Genomic DNA, 18997 nt, shown 5'->3' on the forward strand with positions numbered 1-18997 from the left:
AAACCAGATAGTTTTAGATTTTTACTCAAATACTAATTTACTGGGTGACTGTCACTTTTAATTGAATCATTTCCCATGAAGGTATCTTTACTCATACTCAAGTATGAAAGTTGAGCACCTTTTTCACTACTGGATAATACAAAAAATATTGTATAAATCACGTGCATGAGCACTGCCGATCTCTCCGCCTGGATAGAATTGCGTCCCCCGCCTAGCTACAATGAAAATGAATGGGCAACCATGGAGCCGCTTCCTGTCTGTAAATCAAAGCTCCACTGTCTCATGGGATTCTAAGACTGTCATAGCAGTCAGAAGGCAGCAATAAAAGAACGCTTCAAAGTCCAATACGTACAAAGCAGCGCTCCAACCTGGAGGCACTTACATCTTCTCAAGATTCATGCTGTGCTGTTCGTGGAAGGTGATGCATTGTATTGTATATTAAACATGTAGCCAATTTCATGTACATAGTTCTTAGACTCATTGTCAACATTGTTCTCTCTAGGTTTCCAGCACCACTCTGGTGAGCTCTGATGGATAACGTATCCTTCAGCGTCAGCTATAAGTTAACTCTGGACCCATTCTTTATTCCACCTGGTGGAAAGTATCCCATCTTTTTCCTGGGCATTGCTATCTATTCATTTGGTGTGTTCTGCAACCTGACCTTACTGTCTGTCATCGTCATGCAAAGGAACCTTCACAAACCCATGTATTTTATTCTCTTCAATCTTCCTCTCAACGATCTGATAGGAATCACTGCAATGCTCCCAAAGGTGCTGTCAGACATTGTGACTGAGACAAACACTGTCTTTTACCCTCTATGTGTTATTCAGGGGTTTTTGCTCCACATGTACGGAGGTGCGGTTCTCTTTATTCTTGCGGCTATGGCCTTTGATCGTTATGTTGCCATCTGCCAGCCGTTGAGGTACAGTACTATTATGACACCCAGGAATGTGTCGCTCATTATTTTACTGGTTTGGGGTCTTGACCTCCTCTTGATCCTACTGCTGTTCTCTCTGCAGATAAAGCTGCCCCGGTGTAGATCCTCCATAATGAATGTGTTTTGTGATAACCCCTCCCTTCTTAAACTCACCTGTGGTAATACTACACTGAATAATGTCATAGGACTGTTTAACACAGCAGTCATGCAGATTATAAGTGTATCCATTCAGATTTTTTCCTATGTGAAGATTCTGATCACTTGCTTGGTTACAAGAAAGTCAGAAGCTAAGAGTAAGGCTTTGAACACCTGTGTGGCACAGTTGGTCATATTCTTCATATTTGAGGTTGTAGGAACCTTCACAATTGTATCACACAGATTCAAGAATGTCTCAGCTGACTTGCAAAAGATTATGGGCATGCTCATCTTTCTAGTATCTCCACTTACGAATCCAATTGTATACGGGCTGAATGCAAGTGAAATACGAATCACCCTACTGAAAGTATTTCTCAACAAAGTATCAGTCTGAACCAATTATAAACATGGTGTGTGATGATGGTTTACAGTCACAGTTAGGCCAGATGTGGGGCAGTGTATTGTTTCTGCACAGAACACATGATAGGAATAGTTACGTAATACTGCCTATTGGTAGTTCATCACTATATCTGTGCTTTGTATTGCTAAGCAATGTACATTATACGCTTGGTGGTTCGAGCCCTGAATGCTGATATACCATGGCTGAGGGTCGTGCTATATCAAACCGTATACCACGGGTGTGACTAAATATTTATTCTTACTGCTCTGATTACGTTGGTAACCAGTTTATAATAGCAACAAGGCACCTCGGGGGTTTGTGGTATATTGGCAATCAAATCAAATGTTATTGGTCACATACACGTGTTTAGCAGATGTTATTGCAGGTGTAGCGAAATGCAATATACTACGGCTAAGGGCTGTATCCGGGCACTCCGCGTTGCGTCGTGTGTTAGAACTGTGATATATTGGCCATACACCACACCCTTTCTGGCCTTATTGCTGAAGTAAACCATAGCTTTAAATCATTCATCAAACTATCATTTCAACCTCATGGACTGGGAGTCCCTGAATCCCCAGCCCATCTCTCAGTTTACCAAACAAAGTGACTGGCTGTTGAAATGACAGATTGTGCTTTTAAGTTGTATCCCTTCACCTTATCTTTATTTACATCTCAAGGTTTCTTGGTATTTTTTGTTTGTATTTTTATTGACATTTTTTCAGCTTTAGAAAGCATTTAGACATGTTCCCAGAGGGAAACATACAAAGTTAAACAATAAGGTAAAATATGGGAGGGAACGCTTACAAAAATATATGTTAAGGTCCAATCTGTGATTGGTACATCCATTTTTGGACTTTAAACGTAATTAATAATAACCATTGGTTCTTGAAGAATACAGTATAATTATAAATGCCTCATTACCTTAGTTAAAGTGTCGTACCCACATCAGGACCCAACATATACTCTTGTTTCACTCCATTGTAAACAATGTAATTGTAAACAAACACTCATGGTTAAAACTAACATTTTGATATCATGGATGGTCAGTTCTTGCATCTATAGCGTAGTCTATAAATTTGAGAAAGGTTACAGTTATCCAGACCCTTTTTTAGCTCAGTTGGTAAAGCATGGTGTTTGTAACGCCAGCATAGTGGGTTTGATTCCCGGGACCACTCATAGTACATAAAATGTATGAAAGTATGACTATAAGTGGCTTTGGATAACAGCATCTGCAAGTTGGCTGTTTACCAAAACAGTGGTGAGTTGTGACTTTGTTATTGTTTGAGCTGCAGATTGCCCCTTAAAATTAAATAATATAAATAAAAAAAATTGCCCTTGATTTGTATAGCACAAGGAGTAATTCTGCTTGTATTTTTCCACATAACATTTTTATTTAATATTTTATTGTTTTCTAAATGTACAATTTATTTTCTACTTTGGACTCAATTCAATCTGTAAAGCTGAAACGTAACATATTCTGCGATATAAATGTCAAAGTGAATTTCCAATACAGCCGTCACACTGTATGCAGGCAGCGTTTACTGTGAATGCAGTCTTCGCTAAAGCGGAAACATTGCCTTTAATTTTCAATCACACAGTAAAGCTGAACATCGCTGGTATTGATTGAATAGAGCCCATTGTAATTTTGGGCGATTTTGGAAGTGTTGTAGTTAATATGTGCTGATGTTGTGATTTTACAATAAAGCCTTTTCAAAGGTCATTACTGAATTCAGAAAGAAAGTGACATTTTATTTGTGTTAACGTTTAAAATATATGTTAATACTGTCTTGTATGTATAGAATGTGTTCATAGATCACATAGCCAATGTTATACCTACACTGTAATTTACCACAACATGACATCATCATGTATTTAGATACAGTAATTAATACATCAACATGCAATCATCCCAACAACCAATGACTTAGTCTTGAGTTACGTCAGAATGTGTGAGTGGTTCTCTGGGATTACAATCACATCAATCTGTTTCCTTTAAATAACTCACTACTGCACAACGAGTTAGGGCAATATTTCTGCCAGTGCCGCAGCTCCAACTAGTTCAGAAAGAATGGCAACATAGTTTGCTCTTAGACAAAACGTGACAGACAGGTAAACCTCAGGTAAGCTATACCACTCATCTGAATAACATTCCGTATACTTACATACACATTGCTTTAATGCAGAGTACATGTTAAGATAAAGACAATGTATGTTTACAATTATAAACTACAATATGATTACATTTCAATTCACCATCTACAATGACTGAATATAACCAATCTGATAATTCAGTAAATATGTTACTAAGAACCTTACATTAAGCTAGGCTGGAGCTAACTAGCTTTAAATACATTTTTGCTAGTATTGAGTCAGATTTGAATACCAATTAGTTTAATAGTACTTTAAAATGTGTACATTAGATTTGCTTTTCTTCCTTTACAGGTATTTGATGATGTCGGTCCAGACTCTTAATCAAACAGTCAGTTACCACTTGCAGATTGCCAGTTTTGACATCCCTTCCCCAATGACCTACCCTGTGTTCATCATGGGTCTCCTGCTCTATCTGTTCTCTATTTTCTGTAACCTGACCATCATGCTGTTGATCATCACACAGCGGACTCTTCACAAGCCCATGTTTTACATCCTCTTCAGTCTCCCCCTGAATGACCTGATAGGAATCAGCTCTATGCTACCCAGGGTGTTGTCAGACATCGTGACTCAGACTCACTCTGTGTACTACCCCACATGTGTTTTTCAAGCTTTTCTTTGCCACATGTACGGGGGTGGTGTGCTTTTTGTACTTGCAGCGATGTCAATTGATAGATATTTTGCCATTTGCAAACCACTGCAATACCCCTCGATAATGACACCTTTTACACTATGTGTTATTATATCAACTGCTTGGGGCCTGGACATGGCCATGATACTGACCCTGTTTGCTCTTCAGTCCCGAGTTAAGAGGTGCAAGGCTTACATACTAAATATCTACTGTGACAACCCCTCTCTACTTCACCTCTCATGTGGAGAAGATCTCACAGCTAACAACATTTATGGTTTGGCTATGACAGCGCTTATGCAGATTATCAGTGTTGGTATTCAGCTATTTTCCTATATTAACATTCTTGTAATATGCATAATTAATCGACAATCTGACACCAAGAGCAAGGCTGTAAACACCTGTGTTGCTCAGCTAGTGACATTTCTCCTTTTTGAATTTACTTCCACCTTTGTAATACTGTCATATCGCTTTCAGAACATACCTCATAATGCACAGAAACTGTGCGGTATGATGATCTATCTGCTCCTACCAATTATTAATCCAATTATATATGGGATGAAAACAAAGGACATCAGATCAGCATTTTTCATGGTGGTGAGGAAGAAAAAGATAGCGTTCAAGTGAACATTTCATGAATGTCAGCTCCACACTGGTTGCCTGTGTGTCTTAGGGCTCATGCGTATATCTCCGCTAATCAAATGGAAAATGAATCTGTTTTGGGGCAACATCGACTCTGCTCATGTAGTGTAGGCCGATCAATACCCTGTCATAGTAAAACACCTAACATCTGTTCAATACCATTCTTCCTTCACTTGTTTTCAGAATACCATTCAATCTCATTTTGTAAACTGGACATGTTAGGCAGTGGCCTTTTTAAAGGTTTGTTTTACTCATATATTTTATGTGATATTTTAATATATGCATAAAGTTGTTTCATATAAATTGATATATTGCAAGGTGACCTCAGCGTGGAAAATTCTGTCATATTAATGAGTAGTTCCCAAGCCACCCAGACTGAACCACTTGGTGCTGTGTTATATTGTTCAATCAGCCAAGAAACCCTATGACACATTATCAATAAGTGTCATTAGGAATGTGAATGTGATTACGAATTATTAAATTGAAAATGAACTGCATCAGTCTATGAAATCCTCTTTTGTCTGTGGACTCGAGCAGACTATGAGACAGCTGTACGTGTAATTGGTAATCTTACCCAGTCCCAATGATTTAACTAAGGCCTTTAGACAGCTTTATGGTTTATGACGTAAAGGCCCAGTGCAGTCAAAAATGTAATTTTTCTGTGTTTTATATATATTACCACACTTAATACTGTGAAATTGTGAACATTATGGCAATGCCCTTTTAGTGTAAGAGCTGTTTGAAAACATTTCAGCCTGTTTTGGTGGGATGGCGTTTTGTTCACCAGGCAGTAAATTCGTTAATAGACCAATAAAAAATAGTTCCAAACATCTCTGCCAATAACAGCTAATAACAGTTTTTCCCTCCCCACTAAGAAGACTCAGTCCTAGCAAAATTCTTGATTGAGAAATTGCTCTTTGCTATTTTTGTTTCTTTTTGACCATTTTAATTGAAAACAAACAAAACATGGTACTTAATAGCTACCCATGTATGATTTGATATTGAGATAAAAACAGCTGCATTGGACCTTTAAGTAAGGCATTCGGAAGGCCTTGTGGTTGTGTACTGTTCGGTTAGGAGGTGTGACTGTTAGGGGGCAGGTGTGACTACAGCTGTACTCCACAACCGGGACAGCAGCACCATGGAAACCCAAGAGGACTTCCTTTTGTCTCTCTGTCACAGTTTACCTGTCTTCCGGGGCTGTATCTATAATCACCACAGTACTTTGAGCTTAGACAGTCTGAGCTTGGTCTACCGATATGCATACTGGTTTCACTCACATTGGGCGGTTTTAAAAGGATAGTTCAGACAAATTTCAAGTGTACAGATAACTGGCAAGTGTATAGATTATGAAAGTCAGCAACCGAAAACGTGGCTTAGTTTACCTACTCACAACATATCATTATCATCATTGAATGCCAAACAATGGGAGGGGTAGAACCAGTGCTTGACTTTGACTGAAATAGGTGCCGGTGCTCATTTTGGGTGTCGGTACTGTTTATATTTAGGTGCAGGAACTCCACAATACTTTTGAGCTAATATTCTATAATAGGAACAGGAGATCAAGCAGTAGAACATGTGTGGCTCTAATGTAAAACATTCAAAAAATGTTGGAAAGAAAATAACTTTATGTCCTGAGTACAAAGTGTTATGTTTGGGGAATATTCAACACATCACTAAGTACCACTCTTCGTATTAACAAGCATGGTGGTGGCTGCATCATGTTTAGGGTATGCTTGTCATCAGCAAGGACTAAGGAGTTTTTTTATGATAGAAATAAACTGATTAGAGCTAAGCACAGGCAAAATCCTAGAGGAAAACCTGGTTCAGTCTGCTTTCCAACAGACACTGGGAAATTCACCTTTCAGCAGGACAATAACCTAAAACACAAGGCCAAATATAAACTGGAGCTGCTTACCAAGAGGACATTGAATGTTCATGAGTGGCCTAGTTACAGTTTTGACTTAAATCGTCTATCAAATCTATGGCAGGACATGAAAATGGCTGTCTAGCAATGATCAACAACCAACTTAAAAAAGTTTGAATTTAAAAAGAATAATGTGCAAATATTGTACAATCCAGGTGTGTAAAGACTTACCCAGAAAGGTGCCAACGCAATAAGACCCAAGGGGGTGTGGTATATGGCCAATATACCATGGCTAAGGTTGTTCTTAGGCACGTGCCTGGACACAGCCCTTAGCTGTGGTATATTGGCTATATATCACAAACCCCTGAGCTGCCTTATCACTATTATAAACTGATTACCGACGTAATTAGAGCAGTAAAAATAATGTTTTGTCATACCAGTGATATATGTTCTGATATACCACGTCTGTCAGCCAATCAGCATTCAGGATTCAAACCACCCAGTTTATAAGATGTCTTGACTCAGGGGGTTGAATACTTATGTAATCATGATATATTAGTGTTTTATTTTTCTTTAATTATTTACACATTTTTCATTTTTCTTCCACTTTGACATTACAGAGTGTTTTGTGTAAATCGTTGAAAAAAATGTACAGTTAAATCCATTTGAATCCCATCTTGTAAAACAACAACATTTGGAAAAAGTCAATGGGTGTAAATACTTTCTGGAAGCACTGTTAATACTGCAATACAGTTGTTTTAAAATGTTATCATGAACTAGATCAGGATTCCCCAAACTCGGTCCTGAGTGCTACAGCTTTCTTCTCTCAGCTGGTGATGAGCATCCTGGTGCAGAATAGGTCTATCTCCTACCCTGTATGCTACCCCCAGGCTCTGCTCAGGAGCTGGCTCCTTCACTATCCTGACTGCCATGGCTTATGACAGGTATATCGCTATCTGCTGTCCAAGAAAGCGAAGGTAACCTGCCTAAATGACTACCGCCCCGTAGCATTCATGTCTTTAGCCATGAAATGCTTTGAAAGGCTGGTCATTACTTGCCTCGAGCTAGGGCCATCTGCCGGCTAGCCAAAGAGGTCAACCAGCCAATTATTGGGCTACAATACCTCTTTTGCTAAATGGCCTGGACCCTTTACTGCCGACACGGAGCCACGACGATCCATCACGACTGGTCTGCCGACGTAACCGTCCGAGGTGGTTTTAACAGGCACTTTCGTTGCGACGCCACCGGATGCCCATCTGCTTGCCCTTCCTTGCCCGCTAGCTGTCTGAATCACTGTGTCTCCAGCTCGCCTAGCGTAGCAGCGACTACTGAATTGGCTCCCTGACTCATCTAGTGCTTCTCATTGGACCCTATGATCACTCGGCTACACATGCCTCTCCCTAATGTCAATATGCCTTGTCTATTGCTGTTTTGGTTAGTAATTATTGTCTTATTTCACTGTAGAGCCCCCAGCCCTACCCAATATGCCTTAGATAGACCTTTTGTTTCACCCCCCACACATGCGGTGACCTCACCTCACCTGGTGACCCTAGAGACAAATTCTGTCTCATCGTCAATCAATGCCTAGATTTACCTCCACTGTACTCACATCCTATCATACCCTTGTCTGTACATTATGCCTTGAATCTATTGTTCCGTGCCCAGAAATCTGCTCCTTTTATTCTCTGTTCCGAACGCACTAGACGACCAGTTCTTATAGCCTTTAGCCGTACCCTTACACTACTACTCCTCTGTTCCTCTGGTGATGTAGAGGTTAATCCCGGCCCTGCAGTGCCTAGCTCCACTCCCATTCCCCAGGCGCTCTCATTTGTTGACTTCTGTAACCGTAAAAGCCTTGGTTTTATGCATGTTAACATTAGAAGCCTCCTCCCCAAGTTTGTTTTATTCACTGCTTTAGCACACTCCGCCAACCCTGATGTCCTAGCCATGTCTGAATTATGGCTTAGGAAGGCCACCAAAAATCCTTACATTTCCATCCCTAACTATAACATCTTCCGACAAGATAGAACTACCAAAGGGGGTGGAGTTGCAATCTACTGCGGAGATAGCCTGCAGAGTTGTATAATACTATCCAGGTCTGTGCCCATACAATTCGAGCTTCTACTTTTAAAAATCCACCTTTCCAGAAACAAGTCTCTCACCGTTCCCGCTTGTTATAGACCCCTTCAGCCCATAGCTGTGCTCTTTGACACCATATGTGAATTGACTGCCCCATCTATCTTCAGAGTTCGTACAGTTAGGTGACCTAAACTGGGATATGCTTAACATCCCGGCCATCCTACAGTCTAAGATTGAGGGCATCTATCTCACACAAATTATTAAGGAATCTACCAGGTACAACTATAAATCCATAACCATGGGCACCCTCTTAGATATCATCCTGACCAACTTGCCCTCTAAATACACCTCTGCTGTCTTCAACCAGGATCTCAGTGATCACTGCCTCATTGCCTGCATGCGTAATGGGTCCGTGGTCAAACGACCACCCCTCATCACTGTCAAATGCTCCCTAAAACACTTCAGCAAGCATGCCTATCTAATTGACCTGGCCCGGGTATCTTAGAAGGATATTGACCTCATCCCGGAAGTAGAGGATGACTGGTTGCTCTTTAAAAGTGCTTTCCTCGCCATCTTAAATTAGCATTCCCCATTCAAAAAATGTAGAACTAAGAACAGATATAGCCCTTGGTTCACCCCAGACTTGACTGCCCTTGACCAGCAACTAAATATCCTGTGGCTTTCTGCATTAGCATTATATAGTTGCAACAATTTCAGTGGATAATTTTAGAAAGAGAGGGTCCAGATTGTCTAGCCCAGCTGATTTGTAGGGATCCAGATTTTGCAGCTCATTCAAAACATCAGCTGTCTGGATTTGGGTGAAGGAGAATCGGGGGGGCTTGGGCAAGTTGCTGCAGGTGGTGCTGAGCTGTTGGCCGGGGTAGGGATAGCCAGGTGGAAAGCATGGCCAGCCGTAGAAAAATGCTTATTGAATTTATCGATTATCGTAGATTTATCGGTGGTGATAGTGTTTCCTAGCCTTCGACTCTGTCAATCACCACATTCTTATGGGCAGACTCAATAGCCTTGGATTCTCAAATGACTGCCTCGCCTGGTTCACCAACTACTTCTCAGATAGAGTTCAGTGTGTCAAATCGGAGGGTCTGTTGTCCGGACCTCTGGCAGTCTCTATGGGGGTGTCACAGGGTTGAATTCTCGGGCCGCATCTTTTCTCTGTATATATTAATGATGTCGCTCTTGCTACTGGTGATTCTCTGATTCACCTCGACGCAGACGACAACATTCTGTATACTTCTGGCTCTTCTTTCGACACTGTGTTAACAAACCCCCAAACGAGCTTCAATGCCATACAACACTCCTTCCCTGGCCTCCAACTGCTTTTAAATGCTAGAAAAACTAAATGCATGCTCTTCAACCGATTGTTGCCCGCACCCGCCTGCCCGACCTGCATCATTACTCTGGACGGTTCTGACTTAGAATAAGTGGACAAATACAAATACCTAGGTGTCTGGTTAAACTGTAAACTCTCCTTCCAGACTCACATTAATTAAGCATCTCCAATCCACAATTTAATCTAGAATTGGCTTCCTATTTCACAACAAAGCCTCCTTCACTCATGCTGCCAAACATACCCTCGTAAAACTGACTATCCTACCGATCCTTGACTTCGGCGATGTCATTTACAAAATAGCCTCCAACACTCTACTCAGCAAACTGGATGTAGTCGATCACAGTGCCATCTATTTTGTCACCAAAGCCCCATAAACCACCCACCACTGCGACCCGTATGCTCTCTTTGGCTGGCCCTCACTACATATTTGTCACCAAACACACTGGCTCCAAGTCATCTATAAGTATTTGCTAGGTAAAGCCCCGCCTTATCTCAGCTCACTGGTCACCATAGTATTTATCTAGAGGATGATTTAAATCACGCTACAGAATGTTTTATTGATTTGCTCACTGAGGTAATGGACCATCATGCCCCAGTAAGAAAGAGTACAGTTGGTGCTCGTCCATCTCCATGGATTGATGATGAACTGGGTGAAGCTTTTTCTCAAAGAAATATGTTAAAAGTCTTAGCAGCCAAATCAAAATCAGAAATTGATGAACAGAATTATAGAACATTGCGTAATTATGCAGTTAAATTGAATCGAAGGAAAAAAAAGTTATTTTTCAACAATGCTTTTATTGATTGTAAAAATTATTCTAAAAAGGTATGGAATACAGTTAAGGGTTTACTTGGTACATCTATCTCATCATGCCCATCTAGCGTGGAGGTTGATGGGAGAATAATAACAAAACCAGTTGATATTGCCAATCATTTTGCAGAATTTTTCACAAAGAAAATTAATTTACTGAGCAACAATGTAAACATACATTCTTCCAAACAAGCTATTGTCCAATGGATTGATGATCATATTATGAGCAACAAGATCTGCTCATTTAGTCTGCAAACGGTGTCAGTGGAGGAGGTGTTAAACCTTTTGAAGTCATTACCTGATGGGAAATCTAGAGGTTATGATCTTATGGACAATTTTTTGCTTCGCTGTGCTGTTCCCCAGATTGCAGTTCCACTGAGATACATATTTAATTGGTCACTGGAAAAGGGGATGTTTGCAAATGTATGGAAGCATGCTAAACTGTGTCCTATTCCGAAAGACTGCAAAGAACCTGCTACTCCTGTCACGAGCGGGATGAACCGTTTAAGGAGTGAGTCAAGCGCAGGAGACTGAGGTCCGTTGGAACAAACTTAATTTAATAATCCAATGGCAAAATCCATATATGGCTGAGAGCATAACAGTCAAAAAATGACTAAACGAAGCTCCGCTCAAAAGGCAGACGGGGCGCAGCCCGGCAACCTTAATGCCTATACAATAAACGTAACACCACACGTAACAAAGAACAATCCCGCACGAATCCTAGCTAAACACAGACAGACTAAATACCCCCCACTAATGACAAACACAAAACAGGTGCAATCACAAAACAGACATAACTAACAGACACTGAAACACAGATCGGTGGCAGCTAGTAGACCGGCGACGACGACCGCCGAGCGCCGCTCGACCAAGGAGAGGCGCCACCTTCTGTGGATGTTGTGACAACTCCTGCCAATAGTCGACCAATTAGTCTACTCCCTACACTCAGTAAGATATTGGAGGGTATTGTGAGTAGACAAATATGAGAGTACATGGAAAATAATTATCTGATTACAGCCAATCAGCATGCTTATCGCAAAAATCATTCCACTACCACTGCATTGGTTGACATGACTGACCAGTGGCTCAATGCTATGGATAATGGCAAGTTTGTGGGGGTACTATATTTAGATTTCAGTGAAGCATTTGATTTAGTGGATCATGAAATAATTTTGACAAAATTAATGCATTATGGTTTTAAGGAGGTAGCATTGAATTGGGTACAGTCATATCTAACTGACAGGAAACAGTCCACCTATATCAATGGTTCATTTTCTTCCCCTCATGCTTTAAACTGTGGAATACCGCAGGGCAGCTGCCTTGGGCCACTTCTTTATTTAATATACACCAACGACCTTTCCTATGCCCTAGCTGAAACTCAGCTACTATATTTGCAGATGATACTACAATTTATGCAGCAGGACAATCGGTTCAACAGGTACAGCAAGCTTTACAAGGAGATTTGGAGAATATTAGGGAGTGGGTTTGCCAGAATAAACTTGTTTTAAACACAAAGAAAACCAAAGTTATGTTGGTCTGTTCCACTAGGAAAAGGCCAAAACAGCATGGGATACAATTAAGTATGGGAGGAGTACAAATTGAAGAAGTGGCAGAAACCAAACTATTAGGAGTGCAGCTAGACAACTGCATATCGTGGTCATCTCAAATAACTAATCTATGTAAAAGAAATATTAAAACAGCATGTATAATCAGATGGATAGCTAAATATTTACAAGGAAAAATTCTTAAGCAAATAACACAAGCTTTAATTGAGAGTCAAGTGAACTACTGTTCTGTGGTCTGGGGAAATGCATCATCAAGTGAAGTTAGGAGGCTGCAGATCGCACAGAACAAAGCAGCAAGGATAGTTTTACGGTGGAGAGATATGGTTTTTCTGTTGCAGTCATACGCAATGTTCTTGGTTGGTCATCAATCGACAAGATAATAAAAAAAAACATGCTTATTTTATTTCATAATATACATAATTTAAAACGGCCAAGTACAATTCACAACGGTAATCAGTTGGTAAGAGACAGACATTCCGTAAATACTAGGAATAGATTGTCCACCATCTATGCTTTATCCAGACAGAAAAGAGAAATAGGCAAAAGAACATTTCGATTTAGAGTAATTAAGAAATGGAATAAATTAACTGAGCAAACCAGAAACCTTTCAATATATACATTTAAACATTATTTTAAAACAATTTAAATATAATACACAGAAATGTTGTGGGATTACAGTAGATGAAGAATCCATATTTTTTAGATAGATTATTTATTGGTTTATTACGTTAGTATATTATGTATGTTTGTAATAGTGTGTTATATGTGAAAATGTGTTCGTATATAAATTGTATTTTAATATTTAAGGACTCTTGGAAGATTAGTCCAAATGGGGACTAAAAGAGATCCAAATAAAATAAAATCAAATCAAACACCCACCCGTAGGATGCGCTCCAGCAGGTATATTTCACTGGTCGTCCCCAAAGCCAACACTTCCTTTGGCCGCCTTTCCTTCCAGTTCTCTACTGCCAATTACTGGAACGAATTGCAAAACTCACTGAAGCTGGAGTCGTATATCTCCCTCTCTAACTTTAAGCATCAGCTGTCAGAGCGCCTTACCTCCATACTCTTTAACATTTGCTCACACTGTACATAGATTTTCCTATTGCATTATTGACTGTACATTTGTTTATGTGTAACTAACTCTGTGTTGTTGTTTTTGTCGCACTGCTTTGCTTTATCTTGGCCAGGTCACAGTTGTAAATGAGAACTTGTTCTCAACTGGCCTGCCTGGTTAAATAAAGGTGAAATAAATAAATAAATAAAAAACATCAACACCATCATCCCTGAATCCCTAGACCCACTCCAATTCGCATACCGCCCCAACAGATCCACAGATGCTGCAATCTCAAGCGCACTCCACACTGCCCTTTCCCACCTCGACAAAAGGAACACCTATGTGAGAATGCTGTTCATTGACTACAGCTCAGCGTTCAACACCATAGTGCCCACAAAGCCCACAACACATCTGTAAGCTTATCCTCAACACTGGGGCCCCTCAGGGGTGCGTGCTTAGTCCCTCCTGTACTCCCTGTTCACCCAGGACTGCGTGGCCAAGCACGACTCCAACACCATCATTAAGTTTGCTGACAAGACAACAGTGGTAGGCCTGATCACCGACAATGATGAAACACACTATAGGGAGGAGGTCAGAGGAGCTGATTGTGGACTACAGGAAAAGGAGGGCCGATCACCCAAGTCATAGACTGTTCTCTCTGCTACCGCACAGCAAGCCGTACCGGAGCGTCAAGTCTAGGTCCAAAAGGCTCCTTAACAGCTTCTACCCCCAAGCTATAAGACTGCTGAACAATTTATCAAATGGCCTCCCGGACTATTTACATTGACACCACCCCCCTTTGTTTTTACACTGCTGCTACTCGCTGTTTATTATCTATGCATAACCCATAACCCTTACCCCTACCTACTGTACCCCCCACATTGACTCGGTACCGCCGGACCATTAAAGCCCGCACTTTAATGGTGTGCCCCAAGGCTCTGTACTTGGTCCTCTCTTATTCACTATTTATATAAATAATTTAGACAAAAATGCCCAAAATGCGCAACTTCCTTTTTATGCTGATGATACTGTTATTTACTGTTGTGCCTCATCTCTTACAAAAGCTTTCCAGAACTTGCAAACTGCTTTTTATACTGTTCAACATACCTTGTGTCAATTGAAGCTTATCCTCAATACTGACAAAACTAAACTAATAGTGTTTTCTAAAGCAAGAAATAGACCTCTGAACCTTTCACCTATAACTACCTGTCAGGGCAAGGAGATTGAGGTTGTAACCTCATATAAATATCTTGGAATTTTGATTGATGATGGCCTCTCTTTTAAAATGCATATTCAACAACTTACACATTTTTTTTTAACTGAAATTAGGATTTTATTTTAGGAATAAGGCTTGTTTTTCTTTTGAAGCCAGAAGGAGGCTAGTATCAGCTACATTTATGCCTTTACTAGACTATGGGGATATATTATATATGAACGCTTCCACTCAGTGTTTGAGATCAATTGACACCCTTTACCATGGCACTTTGAGATTTATCTTAAACTGCAAAACCCTTACGCACCACTGCACTTTGTATACCAGGTTTGGCTGGCCTTCTCTAGTCACTCGTAGGCTCAGTCACTGGTATACTTTTATTTACAAAGCCATTTTGGGTTTACTACCTTTTTATTTGGGCATTTTTATTGTTCAGAAATGTGGTGGGTACTCTCTTCATTCGCGGGACTTTATCCTGCTAACTGTTCCAAATGTCCGAACTGAATTTTGTAAAAGGGCTTTTATGTACTCTGCGCCATCGTCTTGGAATGCCTTGCAAAATACTTTTAAACTGGAAGAACTTGTCCCGATTGGTATTTTTAAATCACTGATGAATGATCTTGAGACTGATTCCCTGACATGTCAACGTTTTTAATTTGCTGTTTTTGATTTTGTTATACTCTTGTGAATTCTATGGTTTTTACTAGATTACTTGTAGTTTTTCATGTTGTTTGTCTGTAATTTTTGTAATGACTTGGCGCTGCCTATCTTGGCCAGGACGCTCTTGAAAAAGAGATTTTAAATCTCAATGACCCCTTCCTGGTTAAATAAAGGTTAAATAAAATAAAAAAAATACACGAATATGACAGAATCACCAACCCGTATATTGAAGTCAGCAGGAGAAGATACCCCGGTCAGAGAGGTGGAGGAGCGCATCCAGAAGAATGCGGAGAAGCTACACCATCTATGCGCTGCCATGGATCGCGTTGTCCAGAATCTGGACCGCTGGGAGAGACAGGGAATTCATCCAGTGCCTCCACCAGCCCAACCGGGGTCTATCCGAAGCGTCCCCTGCCAACCGGAACCCGGTGGCATCAGTCTAGCCTTGCCTCAGGGTTACGACGGGAGTGTTGCCAACTGCCTGGGTTTCTTACTCGAAGTAGAACTTTGTCTGGCCACGGTTCACCCAGTTCCCACTGACTGGGAGAAGAGTTTCGCTCTCGTCTCATGCCTCACCGGGAGAGCCCTGGAATGGGCCAGCGCTGTCTGTGGAGAAGGAGATGCGGCGTTGGAGCATTATGAGGAGTTCACCCGCCGTTTTCGGGCAGTTTTCGACCACCCACCCGAGGGCAGAGCGGTGGGTGAGCGCCTCTACCATCCGAGGGAGGAGACGAGGAGCGTCCAGGATTTCACCCTGGAATTCAGAACCCTGGCAGCTGGTACGGGATGGAATCACAGGGCCCTGATTGACCATTACCGCTGGAGTCTGTGTGAGGACGTCCGTCAGGAGCTGGCCTGCAGAGACACCACCCTCACCTTCGACCAGCTGGTGGATCTGTCCATCCGGCTGGACAACCTGCTGGCTGCTCGCGGACGTCCAGATCGGGGTCTGGTGGTTCCATCCTCCCGCACTCCCTCTCCTATTCCCATGGAACTGGGAGGGAGGGTGCACAGGGAGACTGGAGGGGATTCCCGCTCGTGCACCATTGGTGGCCGCAGAGGTCACACTGCTGGTCGGTGGCGGGTGGGTTCCTCTGTGAATCGAGGTAACAGGCAGGGCGCTCTGGCGCCACCCCAGGTGAGTAGGCACCATTCTCATCCAGAGCCCTCTGTTGCACATATATTTGTGTCTGTTACTTTTCCTGATTTTCCCCGCGTTCCCAGCATAAGGCGCTAGTAGATTCAGGCGCGGCTGGGAATTTCATTGATCAAGCTCTTGCTCGTACTTTAGGGATCCCCATTGTACCCGTGGATGTTCCATTCCCCGTTCACACCTTAGATAGTCGACCATTAGGGTCAGGGTTGATCAAGGAGGCCACAGCTCCTTTGAGTATGATGACGCAGCGGGGTCACAAATTTTTTATTTATTTTCCTTATTGATTCTCCTGCGTATCCCGTGGTGCTGGGTCTACCTTGGTTAACTAGTCATTACCCCACTTTTTCTTGGCCACAGAGGGCTCTCACGGGGTGGTCGCGAGAGTGCTCAGGTAGGTGCGTAGGGGTTCCGTTGGTGCTACTATGGTTGAAAGTCCAGACCAGGTCTCCACCGTGCGCATTCCCCCTGAATATGCCGATTTGGCTCTCGCCTTCTGTAAAAGGAAGGCGACTCAATTACCACCCCATCCACAGGGGGATTGTGCGATAAATCTCATGGTAGATGCTGCACTTCCCAAGAGTCACGTGTATCCCCTGTCGCAAGTGGAGAAGGTGGCTATGGAGACATATATCTCCGAATCCCTGCATCAGGGGTACATTAGGTCCTCCATTTCACCCATCTCCTTGAGTTTCTTTTTTGTGAAGAAGAAGGATGGAGGTCTGCGCCCGTGCATTGATTATTGAGGTCTAAATAAAATCACGGTGGGATACAGTTACCCACTACCTCTGATCACCACGGCGATTGAGTTAATGCACGGGGCGCGCTTCTTCACTAAACTGGATCTCAGGAGTGCGTACAATCTGGTGCGTATCCGAGAGTTGGATGAGTGGAAGACAGCATTTAGTACCACCTCAGGGCATTATGAGTACCTCGTCATGCCATACGGGTTGAAGAATGCTCCATCAGTCTTCCAATCTTTTGTAGACGAGATTTTCAGGGACCTGCACGGGCAGGGTGTAGTGGTGTATATCGATGACATTCTGATATACTCCGCTACACGTGCTGAGCATGTGTCCCTGGTGCGCAGAGTACTTGGTCGCCTGTTGGAGCATGACCTGTATGTCAAGGCTGAGAAATGTCTGTTCTTTCAACAGTCCGTCTCCTTCTTAGGGTATGGCATATCTACGTCAGGAGTGGAGATGGAGACTGACCGCATTGCAGCCGTGCATAATTGGCCGACTCCAACCACGCTAAAGGAGGTGCAGCGATTTTTAGGGTTTGCCAATTACTACCGGAGGTTTATCCGGGGTTTTGGTCAGGTAGTGGCTCCCATTACCTCACTATTGAAGGAGGGTCCGGTGCGTTTGCAGTGGTTGGCTGGGGAGGACAGGGCTTTTAGGAAACTGAAGGCTCTGTTTACCTCGGCTCCTGTGTTGGCTCATCCGGATCCGTCTTTGCAATTCATAGTGGAGGTGGACGCGTCTGAGACTGAGATAGGAGCTGTGCTCTCTCAGCGCTCGGGTACGCCATCTAAGCTCCGCCCCTGTGCCTTCTTTTCTAAGAAGCTTAGCCCGGCGGAGCGAAACAATGATGTGGGGGACCGGGAGTTGCTGGCTGTAGTAAGGACTTTGAAGGTGTGGAAACATTGGCTTGACGGTGCGCAACACCCGTTTCTCATCTTGACTGACCACCGTAATCTGGAATACATCCGGGCAGCGAGGAGACTGAATCCTCGTCAAGCTAGGTGGGCGATGTTTTTCACGAGATTCCACTTTACCATCTCGTATATCCCAGGTTCCCGTAACGCTAAGGCCGACGTACTGTCTCTTCTCTACGATACCGAGGAACGGTCAGTCGATCCCACTCCCATACTTCCAGCTTCTTGTTTGGTGGCACCGGTGGTCTGGGAGGTGGATGCGGACATCGAGCGGGCGTCACGGTCAGAACCAACTCCACCACAGTGTCCTGCTGGTCGTAAGTACGTTCCGCTTGGTGTTCGTGATCGATTGATTAGGTGGGCGCACATGTTACCCTCCTCGGGTCATTCAGGGATTGAGCGGACGGTGCGGGGTCTTAGAGGGAAGTACTGGTGGCCCACCTTGGCAAGGGACGTGAGATTCTATGTCTCCTCCTGTTCGGTGTGCGCTCAGTGTAAGGCTCCTAGACACCTGCCTAGAGGGAAATTACAGCCCCTCTCTGTTCCACAGCGGCCTTGGTCCCACCTGTCGGTGGATTTTCTCACCGATCTCCCCCAGTCTCAGGGGAACACTACGATTCTGGTTGTTGTGGATCGGTTTTCTAAGTCCTGTCGTCTCCTTCCTTTGCCCGGTCTTCCTACGGCCCTACAGACC

General features: G+C 42.7%; 2 protein-coding genes across 2 annotated transcripts; both read left to right on the forward strand.

Moving 5' to 3' along the window:
- The first annotated feature begins 393 nt into the window (after positions 1-393).
- On the forward strand, positions 394-1650 carry LOC115204954 (putative gustatory receptor clone PTE01). Its single transcript, XM_029770530.1, has one exon. It carries the CDS (start codon positions 531-533, stop codon positions 1464-1466), a length of 936 nt encoding a protein of 311 aa, XP_029626390.1. The 5' UTR covers positions 394-530; the 3' UTR covers positions 1467-1650.
- A 2211-nt stretch (positions 1651-3861) lies between these two features.
- Positions 3862-4875, forward strand: LOC115206850 (olfactory receptor 52J3-like). The gene has a single exon (XM_029774028.1). The coding sequence runs from the start codon at positions 3880-3882 to the stop codon at positions 4873-4875; it is 996 nt and encodes a 331-aa protein (XP_029629888.1). The 5' UTR covers positions 3862-3879.
- The last annotated feature ends 14122 nt before the right edge of the window (positions 4876-18997 follow it).

This window comes from Salmo trutta, chromosome 13 (assembly GCF_901001165.1).
Source record: "Salmo trutta chromosome 13, fSalTru1.1, whole genome shotgun sequence".
In the NCBI taxonomy this organism is placed as follows: Eukaryota; Metazoa; Chordata; class Actinopteri; order Salmoniformes; family Salmonidae; genus Salmo; species Salmo trutta.

What these genes read in the sequence shown, in the direction of transcription:
- LOC115204954 (XM_029770530.1), top strand. Translation starts at nt 531, where the DNA reads ATGGATAACGTATCCTTCAGCGTCAGCTATAAGTTAACTCTGGACCCA.
- LOC115206850 (XM_029774028.1), top strand. Translation starts at nt 3,880, where the DNA reads ATGTGTACATTAGATTTGCTTTTCTTCCTTTACAGGTATTTGATGATG.